This window comes from Salvelinus alpinus, chromosome 28, assembly GCF_045679555.1.
Source record: "Salvelinus alpinus chromosome 28, SLU_Salpinus.1, whole genome shotgun sequence".
Classification (NCBI taxonomy): Eukaryota; Metazoa; Chordata; class Actinopteri; order Salmoniformes; family Salmonidae; genus Salvelinus; species Salvelinus alpinus.
In genome coordinates, this window is record NC_092113.1 from 29,154,004 (window position 1) to 29,171,475 (window position 17,472).

Sequence of the window (17,472 nt, forward strand, 5' to 3'; positions counted from 1 at the left end):
TTTCAATGGCATATGGAAGTCTTTATAAAAGGCTACTTGTTTCAATGGCATATGGAAGTCTTTATAAAAGGCTACTTGTTTCAATGGCATATGGAAGTCTTTATAAAAGGCTACTTGTTTCAATGGCATATGGAAGTCTTTATAAAAGGCTCCTTGTTTCAATGGCATATGGAAGTCTTTATAAAATAATTGTCCGCAGGTTTGGTTAGATTTAGGCTAGGCTAGGTAAGACATGCCTCAAAATATGTAGTAAAACGTTCAGGTTTCAAACAATTTAGTATATGTTTTTAAAATGCATACTGTCTCCAGCTCAATGTAAAGTGCTGTGTGACACGCTGAAGCCTGTCTAGATGCCTTCAATTTACCAGCTGAGAAAAAGAAAATAGTAGACCTAGCTCTTTTAAATCGTGACCATGTTTTTATTTTAATTTAATTTTTACACGTGATTGCCTTTAGAATTGTTGTGCAATGATTGAGCTTATTAAAGCACGTTTCACTCCAGCAGCAACAACCGGCTGTTTGATGAGCTGTAGCGGCATCTCTCACGCTAAATCGACAGCTATTTCAATCAATGAATAGGCTAAAATGCATTATTTTGCAATGTGATTTTTTTTCTTTCTCCCGGACAATTGACCAGCGGCAATTTAATTTATTGGTTTTTCATTTGTTTTATCGGACAAAAGTAATCTATTACTGGCTAACAGAAACACTGGTGTGTGTATATACATGCGTGCCTGTGTGTATGTACTTTGAAGTGTTAGTGGTTGCCAATAAGTGCTTACCGCATCTGAACTCGTCGCTGCCATCAGAGCAGTCTCTCTCTCCGTCACAGAGGTAGTCTCTGGGGACACACTCCCCATTCTGACAGGTGGCCTGGTCCACTTTGCAGGGCCCTGGGGGACCAGGAGGGCGTGGAGGCTTCTTGATGGGGATGGTGGTGGGAGGAGTGGGGGTAACTGCACCAGGACGGATCTTATCTGAAAACCAACAGATCTGTTAAAGACCGTTGATCCAGGGGCGAATCCTAACTTCCACCTAACTTACATTTTCACTTTGTCATGCATTGATGCCAATAGAAGGCTAAATTCAACTTAAGTGAACATTTGAGTTGACTCTCTCGTTAGGTTACATGTTCAATTAAATGCTTGAGTCAACCATCTAGTCACAGCACAGGTCCAGATCCATTCCATACCATGCAACTCACCACAATCCAGCTCATCACTCATGTCATTGCAATCAGGTCTGTTGTCACACAGGTACTCCAGAGGGATGCACCCCCCATCCCGACACGTGTGCTCACCCTTAATGCACGGCCGAAGGTCTGGGACCACTGAGAAACGGGTGGGTTCAAAGGTCAGACATGCAGAGCTAAAAGGCCACCACACAACACAACGCTTCCTGTTCAAATCACGTCAAATACAAGCAACCTTCCTCGGTGGAGGCTGGTGTCACTTAAAATCGAAGGATGGGCTCATTGTAATGGCTGGAATGGAATAAATGGAATGATATCAGAATGGAATAAATGGAATGGTATCAGAATGGAATAAATGGAATGGTATCAGAATGGAATAAATGGAATGGTATCAGAATGGAATAAATGGAATGGTCTCAGAATGGAATTCCATCATTCCATTCCAGTTATTACTATGAGCCGTCCTCCTTTCACCAGCCTCCAATGACCATCCTGGGTCACTGCGGGTCGTTCTGGGGCTAACAGTCTGACAGCTCACCGGACCGGAGGTGGGACATGGCCATGATGTAATGGAGATCCTTCTGAAGAAACTCTGAAGACTTTTTTTCCTTTGCAAATAGCAATATCTGTAACCTTACTCATGCCATGCAGTTCTCTTGGGCAGTGCAAAACCAAAACGTTGTCAGACTTCTGCTTCAGGTGCACGCATGCAGAACATTCCTGCATGAACTCTTAACAGATTCTCAAAGAACTAATTGTCATCCTGTTCATCATCACCATCCACAAATAGCTGCATTCTGCATTCTACACACACTACAGAACAGTCATGTCACTTCTACAGCAGCTCTAGCAGTCTCCGTGCAGCAGGCATTGTTCCAGACCTGGGTTAAAATACTATTTTGCTACTATTCTATTGACTCTATTGCGCCAGGCAAGCTCAGTCAAGCCCAGCTAAAGTATTTGAAATGATTTCCAATAGCATTGAACCCAGGTCGGCATGGTCCAGTACAAACCTGGCACAGCCATGGGGTTCACAGGGGGCAGAGCTAGAAACGAGAGAGACAAGTTAAGGACACTACCTATGATTACCTAGCCCTCCTTTTCTTTCTTTTCATATTTTATTGGTTTATTGACAGAAATAGGTATGATTGAAGGGGAGACATATAGAGGGGAAAAAGTGAACACAAAAAATAGCCTTTTCTAGCATGATGCCTTGGGCTGGCTAGTCTAGCTTCATTGAAAGATAATAAGTAATAAGTAATAAGATATAATAAATCAATGTCTCAATTAAATAAGGACTACCATAGCTATGAGATCAGACCTATTTTGTTCACTTGTACAGCATTTATAGTAGGTCAGTTACGACTTCCTAAAATGGATGCCGTAATTTAGACAGCTTCCTAATCTGGATGCTGTATATTTGGCCATGTCAGCATCCTGGAAAGTCCTTACATTGCGGAGTATATATTATCCCCTGTGGTCCTTACCTTCTCCCAGGCGTCTGAACTGGAAGCCCTGGACAGAGGTGATGTAGGAGGCGATGGTTCCCTCCTTCACCACTCCATAGAGCACGTTGCGGATCTGATTGTCGTTGTTGTTGTAGTCAGAGCCCACGTCAAGCTCTACAAACACATCCACCCCATCCTGCCTCAGCATCTTCCTATACACAGGCCAGGACAGATGTTTTTTTTTAGAGAGGGACGCGGTGACGATAACCGTACAGTGCTCCAAGTTTAGATAAACGTGGGTTGGGGCATATCATTCTTTTATCTAATGTAAGAACATTGATTAGTTACACTCAGCTTACAACAGTGTTTGGCGGACCAACCAGATGAGTATAAACTGAAGCCTAAGCATTAGCATTAGCTCTGGGAGCAGTCTGCAGATCTCAGACAAGGTTACTCATCATGTGAGCATGGTTCATTGAACCACCTTTGTTACACCCAGGCTAAAATAAGTCAAGTAAGTAAAAGTAAGACTGGTGGGGTTTTATCAACAGTAGCTGAAGATGAGCAGTCATCTTACTTGATGAGGACCACATTGACAGTCTGGATGCCTGGGAACCTGTTGTACTCCGACTCCAACTGTGGAAGGAGAAACAATATACTTAGATGGGTACAAACCAGCAGAGATACATTTTTGGCCACATGTTTTAACAAGTTTAACAACTTTCCTAACAAGTGTTCTAACATATGATGTAGATTAGTATATGATACAAATCAAATCAAAGTGTATTTGTCACGTGCGCCGAATACAACAGGTGTAGACCTTACAGTGAAATGCTTACTTACAGGCTCTAACCAATAGTGCAAAAAAGGTATTAGGTGAACAATAGGTAAGTAAAGAAATAAAACAACAGTAAAAAGACAGGCTATTATCTACAGTATACGGCCTGATTCGCAATCAATAACGTTGTGTGGCAGACATGACGTGGCAGTGGAATGCAAGGTGTGAGAATCCTGCCCTGGCCTGTGTAAAGTACACAGTCTACAGTATGTTCTGGAATAAGCCTACCGCATACAGTCCTCAAATTCTAATCTAGGCTCAAAGCCAGTTCCACTGCTTTTGTTGTTAATTCTTCCCCTATAATCAGGGACAGATTTAGACCTGGGACAACAGGTGGGTGCAATTAATGATCAGCTAGAATATAAAAGCAGCAATAGTCCGGACCTCACAGGGTTAGATTTGAATACCCGTGGTATATAGTATATATGGTTCTGGAATAGACCTACCGTGTCCACCACCGCGTCAGAGATCTCCTGGAAAGACAGTGAGGAGATGTCCTCCATGTCAGGCCTGTACACAATGGAGTCTGTGAAGTTCACCAGAGCTCTGTAGTACGCTGGAACACAGAGAGAGACAACGGTTAGTTAAACACACAGGAACCACAGCGTGAACATTTCTAGTCATTTTTCAGCAACATAATGTACACAAAGCGACATTTACATGGGACTATCCTTTGGTGGTGTTGCCTTATTCAAAATGAATTGAGAATCAAACTTGAATAATGTTTGGGACAAATGTCCCTCAGGGAGGCCTTTGGTTCAATGTTTGCAGAAAGAAACTCACCAAACATAACTGTGGCTAAATTCAGAGCCATGTACAAATTATGGGGTCTATTTCCATATCTCAATTGTGGTCTGTACTAAAACTGACAACTGTACCACATATAGAGGACGCTTGAACAACAGGCACAAGTTAGACGTACACATGCACACATACCGTACGCCCACACATATACACACCACAGGAGGTTGGTGGCACCTTAATTGGGGAGGACGGACTCGTGGTAATGGCTGGAGCGCAATCTGTGGAATGGTAGCAAATACATCAAACATATTGTTTCCATCTTTGATGCCATTCCACGCTCCATTCCAGCCATTATTATGAGCCGTCCTCCCCTCAGCAGCCTCCACTGATACATACACAAACACACTTTCTGTCTATAACACACATGTGCACGTCAGACAGATGTCAACACTCGTCACACAAATACACACACATAGCCATAAGTGTGGACGATCTCACAATAGTACAATTACACTGTCAGCCAAGCTGGGTCACTCACTGCCTTGCTAGCTACACTTTTTTGAAAAGGTGACATCACAGTTTGAGTTAGACACTGAATAAGAGGGGAGCCCCTAGCCCCGCCCCAGTCCCGTCCCAGCCCCGCCCCAGCCCAGCCCCGTCCCAGCCCTAACCCAGGCAGTATAACTACTATGCCAACGGCTGCAGTGAAAAAAGCTCAAGTGAGTGATTCTGGAGGTGGGCCTCAACATTCCCTTTCCCTTCACAAAGTCAAGCACACCAGATGGGACAGAGAGGCTGGAGCATGGGCTCTACTGCCTATGGAGAACAGAGTTAGCGAAGCTAACCTGACCTGGCTCTATGAGTTAAGTAGGGCATACTGGTCATAATATAGAGGCTGTACTATCCATAGTGGTGTTCTACGGTCGATTTACGCAGCTTTAAAAACGTCATGTTTCCGTAGACATACTGTTTTGCTGTCTGCAAAGGCTAAGGGAGGATAACCATTTTACAACTTCGTATCCTTTTTGTCTTATTATTATTACATGATCTATTTCCGTTCTAAGACATCTTCTCTCATACGACTCACAAATACACATCCTTTAAATAGCCCAGGCAGACCCCCTCTCAGGGTGCACCTATTCTCACTCCCCTGCCAACCGTGTTGAGCTGGCCTGGGTCTGCCAGGTTGGGGGAAGGAGGTCAATATTTGTGTTCTTTCTTACAGTCAGTTGCTACTTGCCATGGCTATATTGACGAGTCATGTTTTATGTGGGCATACCGTGAGCAGGGGTCTCAAGTCAACCAAACACACGGACATGCACACTTCCCTCTCCCTTTCTCTCTGTGGAATCACTAATGACATATTACTAGACAACGTGTTGCTATTGACAATGACAGCGTGCATTCATTACGCTTTAGGAACCCTGCTGTTTGATTAAAAGTTGGATTAAGAGTGCCTCACACACGCTTGTGCACACATACGCACGCACACACACACACACACACGTGTACGCACACGCACATGCACACACACAGGCTGCCCCATACATCCATTGTGTTGAGGCCCTGGGGGTCTGATAGTGATTGTGCCAGTGACAGGACAGGCTGGCTGGAAGGCAGCTGTGTCATTATGTCTAGTGGTGAGAAGCTGCCTTCAAAACAGAGTTTAGTTTCCTCGATTTACAACAAAACATTGGCACAAGCTGGCCTTGTTCCTCCAAGATGCCTTCCACTTCTTGTGAGGAAAGGCCTTTATTTATTGAAGAGTGAACTGAAAAGATTTGGTATAAAAACCCACACAATGGGCTGACTACTGTATGTAGTGTAGAAACGCAGGCGTCAGCAGTATGGCATGGACATGGTCGACTGTGTTGGCTGTTCCACAAAGTCAGTCAGCCGGCTAAAGGACATTGTACCGTTTGAAAACAGTACCAGAAGACATGCAACATCAAATGGCTGATCAAAAAGCCTCATTTTACCCGTCGCTAATCTAATCACTTCACTGGGCACTCGCTTGGCCCTGCAGCGAACAGACACACACACGCAGTAACAGACATTAGACCTGTCTCCTCTGAGCTTGCCGCTCTGACGGCACGTTTTGGCCTGGCGAGCGCACTCAGTACCCATGATTCTTTGGTTACAGTGTAGGGCTGTGCCCTTAACGCTAACGAGGGCTCTCTCTTCCTCTCTCTGCATCTCTCTCTCTCCCTCTCTCTCTCTCTCTCTGAGGAGCATTCTGCTGAACACCACTCACTTTTTCCATCGGGGGAAATCCCCTGTCAAGCACCACCAAGGATGAAGAAACCGCCTGCTGATAGCGAGCGTGGGGGAGAAGAAAAAAAGGAGCCTGGAAAAATAGCATTCCAAACTCTTAATTCACAAACGTATTTAGCTATTAAAGCTGTTCAGTAGAACTGTGATGGCTTTGTGAGGCGGACCGGGCCCCTTCTGAACACACAGAGGCCTGTAGCAGGAGACAAAGAGCTGATTGAGCCGTGCGCCCAGCCTGGCCTTTAAAGCCCAACCGCTTTCAGCCCGACCTTCAACCCCACTTCTCTCCTCCCTCCCCACCAGCACCAGCGCCTATGGCAGGGGAGAGGGGGAGAGAGAGAAAGAGGGGCAGAGAGAAAGAGAGAGAATGGGAGAGAGGGAAAGAGAGAAGGGGAGGGAGGAAGAGAGGGAGAAAAAGAGAGAAAGAGAGAAAGATAGAGTGAGCAAGACCACAAACCCACAAGAACAAGGCCCAAGTCGTATTACACATCCCACCAGGGACCAGACAATATGAGACCCTCTATTTATCTTGTCTCTCTCCTAGGGGTCTAGGAAGGCCAATGTGGAGTGGTGTGGGGCAGTGTGGGAAAGAGGGACACTTTCTCAGCTTTGGCTTTTAGAGAGGAACCTCTGCTACTTAACCCTACTGCTGGTGGTCAGCCAAACAGCCCTGTTCTACAGAATAGACTGCTTCAAACTCAGGAGCTCATGGGAATGACTTGAATGACTTCTGGCCCAATATTACTGGAGCCTCTTTTGTGCTCTCTCCACAAAACACAATGTGAATGTCAAAAAACACTTCAGGGAAATGGCAGAACAGTTAACTACTATTGTCTGTTGGACTTGTCAGTTCACTATACTGACATAGAACCTACTGGCAAGAAGTGGTCCTTTCACAAAGTAAGATGGCGCTGGATGAAAGCAAAAAAGAGCTTCTGGATATCAGAACAGCGATCACTCACCTCGGATTAGACTAAGACTTTTTCTTCAACAAGCAGGACGCACAGGATGTACTTCAGACACCCGACAAGGCCGAAATCCCTGTCATTGACAAGAGAAAGCGACGCAGGTATAGAGGACACAGGGCGGGGAGCCTCGTAGGGATCCTCCGACGGCGAGTGGGAATTCTGCCCTTTCCATCAATATTACTTGCCAACGTACAATCATTGGACAATAAATTAGACGAGGTACGATCACGAATATCCTCCCAACGGGACATCAAAAACTGTAATATCTTATGTTTCACCGAATGGTGGCTGAATGACGACATGGAAAAGATTCAGCTAGTGGGATATACGCTGCACCGGCTAGATAGAACAGCACACTCCGGTAAGACGAGAGGGGGCGGTCTGTGTATATTTGTAAACAACAGCTGGTGCACGAAGTCTAAGGAATTCTCTAGCGTTTGCCCGCCTGAAGTAGAGTATCTCATGATAAGCTGTAGACCACACTATTTGCCAAGAGAGTTTTCATCAAATTTTTTCGTGGCTGTTTATTTACCACCACAAAGACCGTACTGAGTCAGCTGGGCCTGCAAACTATTACGGACTACAAAGGGAAGCACAGCCGCGAGCTGCCCAGTGACACGAGCCTACCAGACGAGCTAAATCACTTCTATGCTCGCTTCGAGGCAAGCAACACTGAGGCACGCATGAGAGCATCAGCTGTTCCAGACGACTGTGTGATCACGCTCGCCGACGTGAGTAAGACCTTTAAACAGGTCAACATACACAAGGCTGCGTGGCCAGACGGATTACCAGGACGTGTGCTCCAGGCATGTGCTGACCAACTAGCAGGTGTCTTCACTGACATTTTCAATATGTCCCTGATTGAGTCTGTAATACCAACATGCTTCAAGCAGACCACCATAGTCCCTGTGCCCAAGAGCGCTAAGGTCACCTGACTACGGACATAGCACTCACGTCCGTAGCCATGAAGTGCTTTGAAAGGCAGGTAATGGCTCACATCAACACCATTATCCCAGAAACCCTAGACCCACTCCAATTTGCATACCGATCAAACAGATCCACAGATGATGTAATCTCTATTGCACTCCACACTGCCCTTTCCCACCTGGACAAAAGGAACACCTACGTGAGAATGCTGTTCATTGACTACAGCTCAGCGTTCAACACCATAGTGCCCTGAAAGCTCCTATGGACTAAACACCTCCCTCTGCAACTGGATCTTGGACTTCCTGATGGGCCGTCCCCAGGTGGTGAGGGTAGGTAGCAACACATCTGCCATGCTGATCCTCAACACAGGGGCCCATCAGGGGTGTGTGCTCAGTCCCCTCCTGTACTCCCTGTTCACCCATGACTGCATGGCCAGGCATGACTCCAACACCATCATTAAGTTTGCAGATGACACAACAGTGGTAGGCCTGATCACCGACAACGACGAGACAGCCTATAGAGAGGATGTCAGAGACCTGGCCGGGTGGTGCCAGAATAACAACCTATCCCACAATGTAATCAAGACAAAGGAGATGATTGTGGACTACAGGAAAAAGGAGGACCGAGCACGCCACCATTCTCATCGACGGAGGTGTAGTGGAGCAGGTTGAGAGCTTCAAGTTCCTTGTTGTCCACATCACCAACAAACTAGAATGGTCCAAACACACCAAGACAGTCGTGAAGAGGGCACGACAAAACCTATTCCCCCTTAGGAGACTGAAAAGATTTGGCATGGGTCCTCAGATCCTCAAAAGGTTCTACAGCTGCAACATCGAGAGCATCCTGACTGGTTGCATCACTGCTTGGTACGGCAACTGCTCGGCCTCCAACCGCAAGGCACCACAGAGGGTAGTGCGTACGGTACCAGAGCGCCAAGTCTAGGACCAAAAGGCTTCTCAACAGCTCTTACCCCCAAGCCATAAGACTCCTGAACAGGTAATAAAATGGCTACTCAGACTATTTGCATTGTGTCCCACCACTCCCCCCGCCAACCCCTCTTTTACGCTGCTGCTACTTTCTGTTTATCATCTATGCATAGTCACTTTAACTATACCTACATGTACATATTACCTCAATTAGCCCGACTAACCGGTGACCCTGCACATTGACTCTGTACCGGTACCACTTGCATATAGCCTCACTAATGTTATTTTCACTATCTTTTTTTATGTTTTTTTTTCTTTACTTATCTATTGTTTACCTAATACCTATTTTTTACTTAAAAATTGCACTGTTGGTTAGGGCTTTTAAGTAAGCATTTCTCTGTTGTATTTGGCGCACGTGACAAATAAACTTGATTTGATTTGCATCATTCAAATAAAAAAATGTTGGTCGCATACACATATTTTGCAGATGTTATCGCGGATGTAGCGAAATGCTTATGTTCCTAGCTCCAACACTGCTGTAATACCTAACAATACAAAACAATACATACAAATCTCAAAAATGTAAAGAGAGGTATTAAGAAATGTAGAAATATTAGAATGAGAAATGTCAGAGTCCGGCTTTCCAGCTGTAGGTAATAATGAAAGAAACGTTCTGAGCAAATATGTAAGAAATACAAAGTTGGCTAGGAGCTAGGAACAGGGCTTCCATTTCATACTACTAGAAAGTGCGTGCCCTCAGGCCTAGAGGGAAGAAAAAGTCATTCCGCTACCCAAGAATAGTAAAGCTTCCTTTACTGGCCCAAAAAGCCGAACAATCAGCCTGTTACCAATCCTTAGTAAACTTTTGGAAAAGATTGTGTTTGACCAGATACAATGTTATTTTACAGTAAACAAATTGACAACAGACTTTCGGCATACTTATAGGGAAGGACATTCAACAAGCACAGAACTTACAGAAATGACTGATGATTGGCTGAGAGAAATTGATGATACACATATTGTTGGGGCTGTTTTGTTGGACTTCAGTGCCGCTTTTGACATTATCGATCATTGTTTGCTGCTAGAAAAAAACATATATGTTATGGCTTTAAACCCCCTGCTACAGTATATTGTGGATAAAGAGTTGCCTGTCTAACAGAACAAAGAGGATGTTCTTTAATGGAAGCCTCTACAACATAATCCAGGTAGAATCAGGAATTCCTCAGGGCAGCTGTCTAGGCCCCTTACTTTTTCAATCTTTACTAACTGAGTAAAGCCAGTGTGTCTATGTATGCAGATGATTCAACACTATACACATCAGCGACTACAGCGATTAAAATTACTGGAACACTTAACAAAGAGCTGCAGTTAGTTTCAGAATGGGTGGCAAAAGCATTGTATTTGGGACAAATCATTCACTAAACCCAAAACCTCAACTAAATCTTGTAATGAATAATGTGGAAATTGAGCAAGTTGAGGTGACTAAACTGCATGGAGTAACCCTAGATTGCGAACTGTCATGGTCAAAACATATTGATACAACAGTAGCTAAGATGGGGAGAAGTCTGTCCATAATAAAGTGTTGCCCTGCCTTCTTAACAACATTATTAACAAGGCAGGTCCTACAGGCCATAGTTTTGTCGTACCTGGACTACTGTTCAGTCGTGTGGTCAGGTGCCACAAAGAGGGACTTAGGAAAATTACAATTGTCTCAGAACAGGGCAGCACAGCTGGCCCTTAAAAGTACACAGGGAGCTAACATTAATGATATGCATGTCAATCTCTCATGGCTCTAAGTGGAAGAGAGATTGACTTTATCACTACTTGTTTTTGTAAGAAGTGTTGACATGCTGAATGTACTGAGCTGTCTGTTTAAACTACTAGCACACAGCTTGGACACCCAAGTATACCCAACAAGACATGCCGCCAGAGGTCTCTTCACAACAAGTCCAGAACAGAATATGGGAGGCGCACATTACTACATAGAGCCATGACTACATGGAACTCTATTCCACATCAGGTAACTGATGCAAGCAGTAAAATCAGATTTAAAAACAGGTAAAAATACACCTTAAGGAACAGTGGGGACTGTGAAGAGACACAGACACAGGTGCATACACAGGCATTTACACACAAGCGCTAGCACGCGCACACTACACACACGTACATAGTAATATTGTTGTATGGTGGTATTATACATTTAGTATTGTAGATATGTAGTGGTGTAATAATGTTATATGATGTACTGTTTTATATTTTGTTTTATATGTAATGTAAGTGCCTTAATGTGGTTGGACCCCAGGAAGAGTAGCTGCTGCCTTGGTATTGGGAATACCTAATAAATACAAATACAAATACAGGGTGACCATGTCTGTCGGCTCCATCTTGTGTATCTCATTCGGGTGGACCAATCCGTGTATCAGTTCAGTCATGCTTAGTGCTGGAACTAAAACTACAACCCTAACAAGGCAATAAGGGAATATTGAAAGTAATTATAGTGTGAAATATGTAACATGATTGTCAGGGTGAAATTACAAACGGAGACCCATCAAAAAATAAATGAAAACCTATTTTGTCCCAGTTGTTTTTAGCTGAAATGCTAGTGCTAGTGTCATAGGTAGAGAGGGAAAGCTATGACATGATGGAATAACCCCATCATTTTCCACTGGCATCAGAAAACATTACAGCCTGCCTAAAATGGAAAAACCTTCAGACTGGACTCAAACTTCACAATCCCAAGAGTCCCAGGAATGGTGTCTAGAGTGAATGTGGAAATGAGAGTGCATTGCTGAACAGAGCAGACAATGATACGATATGCCAAGGTATTTCAATAGAGAGTATAAGGAAAATAGTAGCAGTAGAGATAGAGATCAGAGAGAATTAGAGATCAAAGCGCATTGGACTGTAGTCTGCCTGGTCTGGGCTTAGAATGTCCCCCGGAAAGGGAGGTTCCACCACCGGTGCTATGCTAAAGGGGAGTAGAGTGGGCGGTGGAGGGTAGAGGGCAGATGGGAGTGATGTGGGATCGAAGATAAGGGTCAACGATATGGGTCAAAGATAAGGGTCAAGGTGAAACAAGAACAAGTGAGACGAAGCAGGAAAAAGGACAGAGTTAGTCGAGGTTGGTGGGTGCGGAACGGAGTGTGAGGGGAAAGAGAAAGAGAAAAATAGAAAGTGATGATTAGAAAGAACAGAATTTTTGAAAAAATAGGTATCTCAACAGAAAAACATACACAACTAAGAAAAAGTCCCTATTCAGACTGAATGAATTACGAAGAGGGACGAGCTTGTGGAAATTGGCAATCGGAATGTGTGAACAGTGTTAAAATACCTTGTAGGACACAAGGCCAAGTCTTTGAGAACCAATGTGAGATGAATAATCCTGATTTGTGCACTATTGCATATGAAATGTATTGAATATTAGTTGCAGTCTATCAGTATATCTGTTACATTCCACTGTCTTTAACATCTAGTCCCATGATACATGACAGATACATTCAATGAATATCAGAGCACACACTAATAACATTTCGTAGTTGTAGGGAGCTAAAGAAGTCCCTGTTAGGCAAGTGGTATTTCTGTTTCAGCTGTTCAAAAGACATAAGAACTCACTCCTCATAACAATGTTCCAGAAGAGTGATCCCCTTATCAGACCACGGTCTAAAGTTACTATTCTGGAAAAACATAGGGATCAATCTATTGTTCCATAAAGGGGTTTTAGGGGAAAGAAATCCCCCTCGTCTGAACAGCTCATGCAGTTTGCACCATGCCAGGACAGAATGTATGATTAAAGGGTTGTCTGTGATGGTTTTTATAGATTTTCTGTCCCATTTGTAAAACAATTCTGCCCCAGTGTCATCATTTACCACAAACTTTTCAATGTTCAACCATGAGGGAGAGGGACCATTGTCAAACCACTGAGCCAGAAACCTAGACTGTGCAGCCCAGTAGTACATCCTAAAATTGGGGAGGTTTAAGCCCCCTTGACTGTAATCAAGGGTCAGTTTATCCAGGCCAACCCTAGGGGTTTTGCCGTGCCAGATAAACCGTCTGGCCAGCTTGTCGAGAGAGGAAAAGAATGCTGCGGGAACAGGGATAGGGAGAGATTGAAACAAATATAGAAATCTGGGCAGGACATTCATTTTAATTGCATTTATTCTACCCAGTAGAGTGAGAGGCAAGTCCATCCATTTACAAAGGTCACCCTCCACCTTTTACAACAAACTGGCCAGATGGAGTTTATATAGGTTGTTCAGGTTACCATCCACCATTATGCCCAAATATGTGAAGCCCATAGGAGACCATCTAAAAGGAAACTTGTGCTTGATGGTCAAAGACAGACAACGGTAAGATTTCACTTTTATCAAAATTGACCTTATATCCAGAGAAAGAACTATAACACTGTAGTAGGATCTGCAAGTGAGAGAGGGAATGTTCTGGGTTTGTTAGAAATAAGATAGCCTCAGCCAACGGTTCGATGGCGAGGGCAAAGAGCTGGGGTCTAATTGGGCAACCTTGTCTGTTCCCCCTATAGAGAGGGAAAGAGGAGGAAGTAATCGCATTGGTAGCAATCCTAGCTTTAAGAGATTTGTAGAGTGATTTTATCAAATTTACAAACACGGTACCTAAACCAAACTTTTCCAAGACGCGAAAGAGGTATGGCCATTCAACCCTATCAAAGGCCTTTTCAGCGTCGAGGAAGAATGCGACACTAGGTATTTTGTTTTTGTTAGCAAGGTGAATTATATCAAAGAACCTTCTGAGATTATTGGAGGACAGTCTATTAATTATGAAGCCAGTCTGATCTGGGTTGACCAACAGGGGAAGACATGACTCCAGTCTCTTAGATAGCCTCTTGGTGACCAGTTTACAACCTGTGTTAAGGAGAGAGATTGGTCTATAGGAGGTGCACTTTAGCGGGTGTTTCCCTTTCTTGTGGATTACAGTAATCACTGCTTGAGAGAAAGACTCTGGAAAGCAGTTGTCTTCCCCGGCTTTTTTAAGTGCCTCTGTAACGGATGTGAAATGGCTAGCTAGTTAGCTGTGGTGCGCGCTAATAGCGTTTCAATCGGTTACGTCACTCGCTTTGAGGCCTTGAAGTAGTGGTTCCCCTTGCTCTGCAAGGGCCGCGGCCTTTGTGGAGCGATAGGTAAGGATGCTTTGTGGGTGACTGTTGTTGATGTGTGCAGAGGGTCCCTGGTTCGCGCCCGGGGCGAGGGGACGGACGTAAAGTTAAACTGTTACACCTCCATAAGGTTGGGGACCAACAGCTCCCTAAATTCTTTATTGAACTCTGGAGGGAAGCCATCCTCCCCAGGAGATTTATTAGAAGGTAAGGATTTAATGGCCTCCAACAATTCAGGAACTGAGAACTGTTCATTCAGGCGCTCTCTGTCTTCCTCTGACAGGCATGGGAGGTTGAGAGTGGAGAGAAAGGAGTCGATCTCTGACAGATCATCGCTTGATTGGGAAGTGTAGAGGTCTTCGTAGTATTTCTTAAAAGTATCATTAATTTCAGTAGGGTCGAAAGATATCTCATTAGTAAGAGTTTCTATAGCATTAATTGTCCTCTTACTTTCCTCTGCTTTCAGTTGCCATGTCAATACTTTGTGTGCTTTCTCTCCAAGCTCGTACTAACGCTGTTTTGATTTAGTGATATGTGTTCAGAATATTATATTTAAGTTTTTTATTTACCAAAAGCCTGTATAGATCTTTAGTCTGGCCTCTTTGGTAGGTTTTCTCTAGCTCAGAGATTTCAGATTCAAGGACATTCAGTTCCGCACTGTGTTTTCTCTTCAGCCCTTTAGTATAGGAAATGATCTGTCCCCTCAGATAGGCTTTCAATCTGTCCCAAAGAATGAAACTGTCAGGAGCGGAGGGTTTGTTTGTCAAAGTAAAAATATTGATCTGCTCTTTGATGAATGCACAAAATTCAGGTTGCTTTAGGAGTGTAGAATTTAGTCTCCATCTATATGCTCCATTTACCTTGGTAGGAAAGGAGATTGATAATACCAGAGGAGAATGGTCACAGCAATCTGGGGAGATACTCGATATCTAACACTATATGAAACAGTTGGGTCGATAGTAAAAAGTTATCTATGCGCGTGTGTGTGTTGTGGGGGTGTGAATAAAAAAGTAGTCCCTATCCTGTGGGTGCAACTGTCTCCAGATGTCTAGTAAATTAAGATCTTTCATGAATGACATGGTGAGCTTGCTGGCTTTGGTAAGAAGTGAGGGTTTATCAGAGGACCTATCAAGAACTGTATCTAAACAAAAATGTAAATCTCCTCCAACCAGTAGCCATCCTGGTGGTGCTTGAGCAACCTGAAGGAAGACATTCTGAATAAACATATGGTCATCGAAGTTAGGAGCATAAATATTCAATAGGGTCCAAGACTCCGAAAACATATGCCCCTGCACCAAAACAAACCTGCCCGATAGGGATCAGAGATGGTGTTGTTGACGCAGAAGGGGATGTGTCTACTTATCAAAATTGCAGTTCCTCTTGCTTTGAAGTTAAAAGAGGACGCAAAAACTTGTCCTACCCATTCCCTCTTCAATTTATTGTGTTCACTGGCTGTAAGATGTGTTTCTTGTAAAAACACAATGTCAGCCATTAATTTCTTAAGGTATGTATAGCCTCTTTTCCTCTTAATCGGGCTGTTAAGACCTTTTACGTTGAATGTGACATATTTTAGTGGATTAAGCATAGGTTGGGTTTCAAATATGTAACCGAATGGAAATCTCTCATATGTAAATAGTCAGGAAATGTTTCAACCTTAGGTTGAATACTGAATACTGACCTATGTGAATACTGAATACTGACCTATGTGAATACTGAATACTGACCTATGTGTCTCTTTAGGAAGGAAACAACAATAAACATAGAAAAATAAAAACCAGAAACCCCACCCACCCCGATTGTCAGACTAAAACCACAATCCCAACAATCAAACATGAATACACTTGTAGAGATACGTTGCTGCTCGCGTTCCATCTGTGTCTTACTAGCTAAACCTTGGCGTAAACTAAAACCAGCGAGCTCTCGAAGTTGAAAACAAACGTTGTGAATAGACATTTATGGCTGAATATTTACTGCCCACAGTAAGGGCTGCTTGAGTCTCTTTTCAGGAGAGGAGAAACATAAATGAGGGGGAAAGCAGTGGGCCTAAGCCCACTAACATCTGTAGTATCTAAAGAGTATAGCAGCAGTGTATTTGCGCAAATCCACAGTAACAGAGTGATGCTGAGACTATATTTAAAATGCATGTCAAACAAAACCAATGATTGCAAAGTTAAACACACCATACAACTCTATGCACAAGTACTACTTTTAACAATTTCCACAAATACATTTACTTGAAGAACAGTGCAGATTCAAAGTTTGGTAACAGAATGACTGTTTGTGATGTTTGTGCCATTATTCCCTATATTCGGGCGGCCGCGATGAATATAGGGGAGACACTGAATGAACACTACATTAATATAGGGGAGACACTGAATGAACACTACATTAATATAGGGGAGACACTGAATGAACACTACATTAATATAGGGGAGACACTGAATGAACACTACATTAATATAGGGGAGACACTGAATGAACACTACATTAATATAGGGGAGACACTGAATGAACACTACATTATTATAGGGGAGACACTGAATGAACACTACATTAATATAGGGGAGACACTGAATGAACACTACATTAATATAGGGGAGACACTGAATGAACACTACATTAATATAGGGGAGACACTGAATGAACACTACATTATTATAGGGGAGACACTGAATGAACACTACATTAATATAGGGGAGACACTGATGACAGTATCCAGGGAAGGAGGTCAGGAGTTATTTGTAAGATAATTATCTCATTATGTCTCTGGAGCTGAGAGGATATCCCTCAGACAGGACACACTTCCTTTCCAACACTTCCCTCCACTCTATGCTTTTTACATTGTGGGTGCGTCCCAAATGACATCATATTGCCTATATAGTGCACAACCTTTGACCAAAGCCACATGGGCCCTGGTTAAAAGTAGTGCACTATATAGGGAATAGGGTGCCATTTGGAACGCAACCTGCCTCTCTGATGGATCCACCCTGTAAAAAAGGGGGTTTCAGACTCAGAGAGTCAAATGGGAGTTGG

The 17,472-nt window shown here is 43.6% G+C and overlaps 1 protein-coding gene across 11 annotated transcripts in view; it reads right to left on the minus strand.

The window, feature by feature from the left end:
* Positions 1-17,472, minus strand: part of hspg2 (heparan sulfate proteoglycan 2) — a 190,736-nt gene that overhangs the window by 100,068 nt on the left and 73,196 nt on the right. For 8 of the 11 annotated variants that reach the window (XM_071372649.1, XM_071372643.1, XM_071372645.1 and 5 more), the window contains exons 4-9: positions 3,925-4,034; positions 3,218-3,276; positions 2,680-2,852; positions 2,206-2,238; positions 1,205-1,330; positions 783-977 (exon numbers count right to left, since the gene is read on the minus strand). In XM_071372649.1, the coding sequence (XP_071228750.1) occupies positions 783-977; positions 1,205-1,330; positions 2,206-2,238; positions 2,680-2,852; positions 3,218-3,276; positions 3,925-4,034 (696 nt within the window). The remainder of the gene's footprint in view (positions 1-782; positions 978-1,204; positions 1,331-2,205; positions 2,239-2,679; positions 2,853-3,217; positions 3,277-3,924; positions 4,035-17,472) is intronic. The other 3 variants (XM_071372650.1, XM_071372641.1, XM_071372648.1) reach the window with 2 other exon arrangements.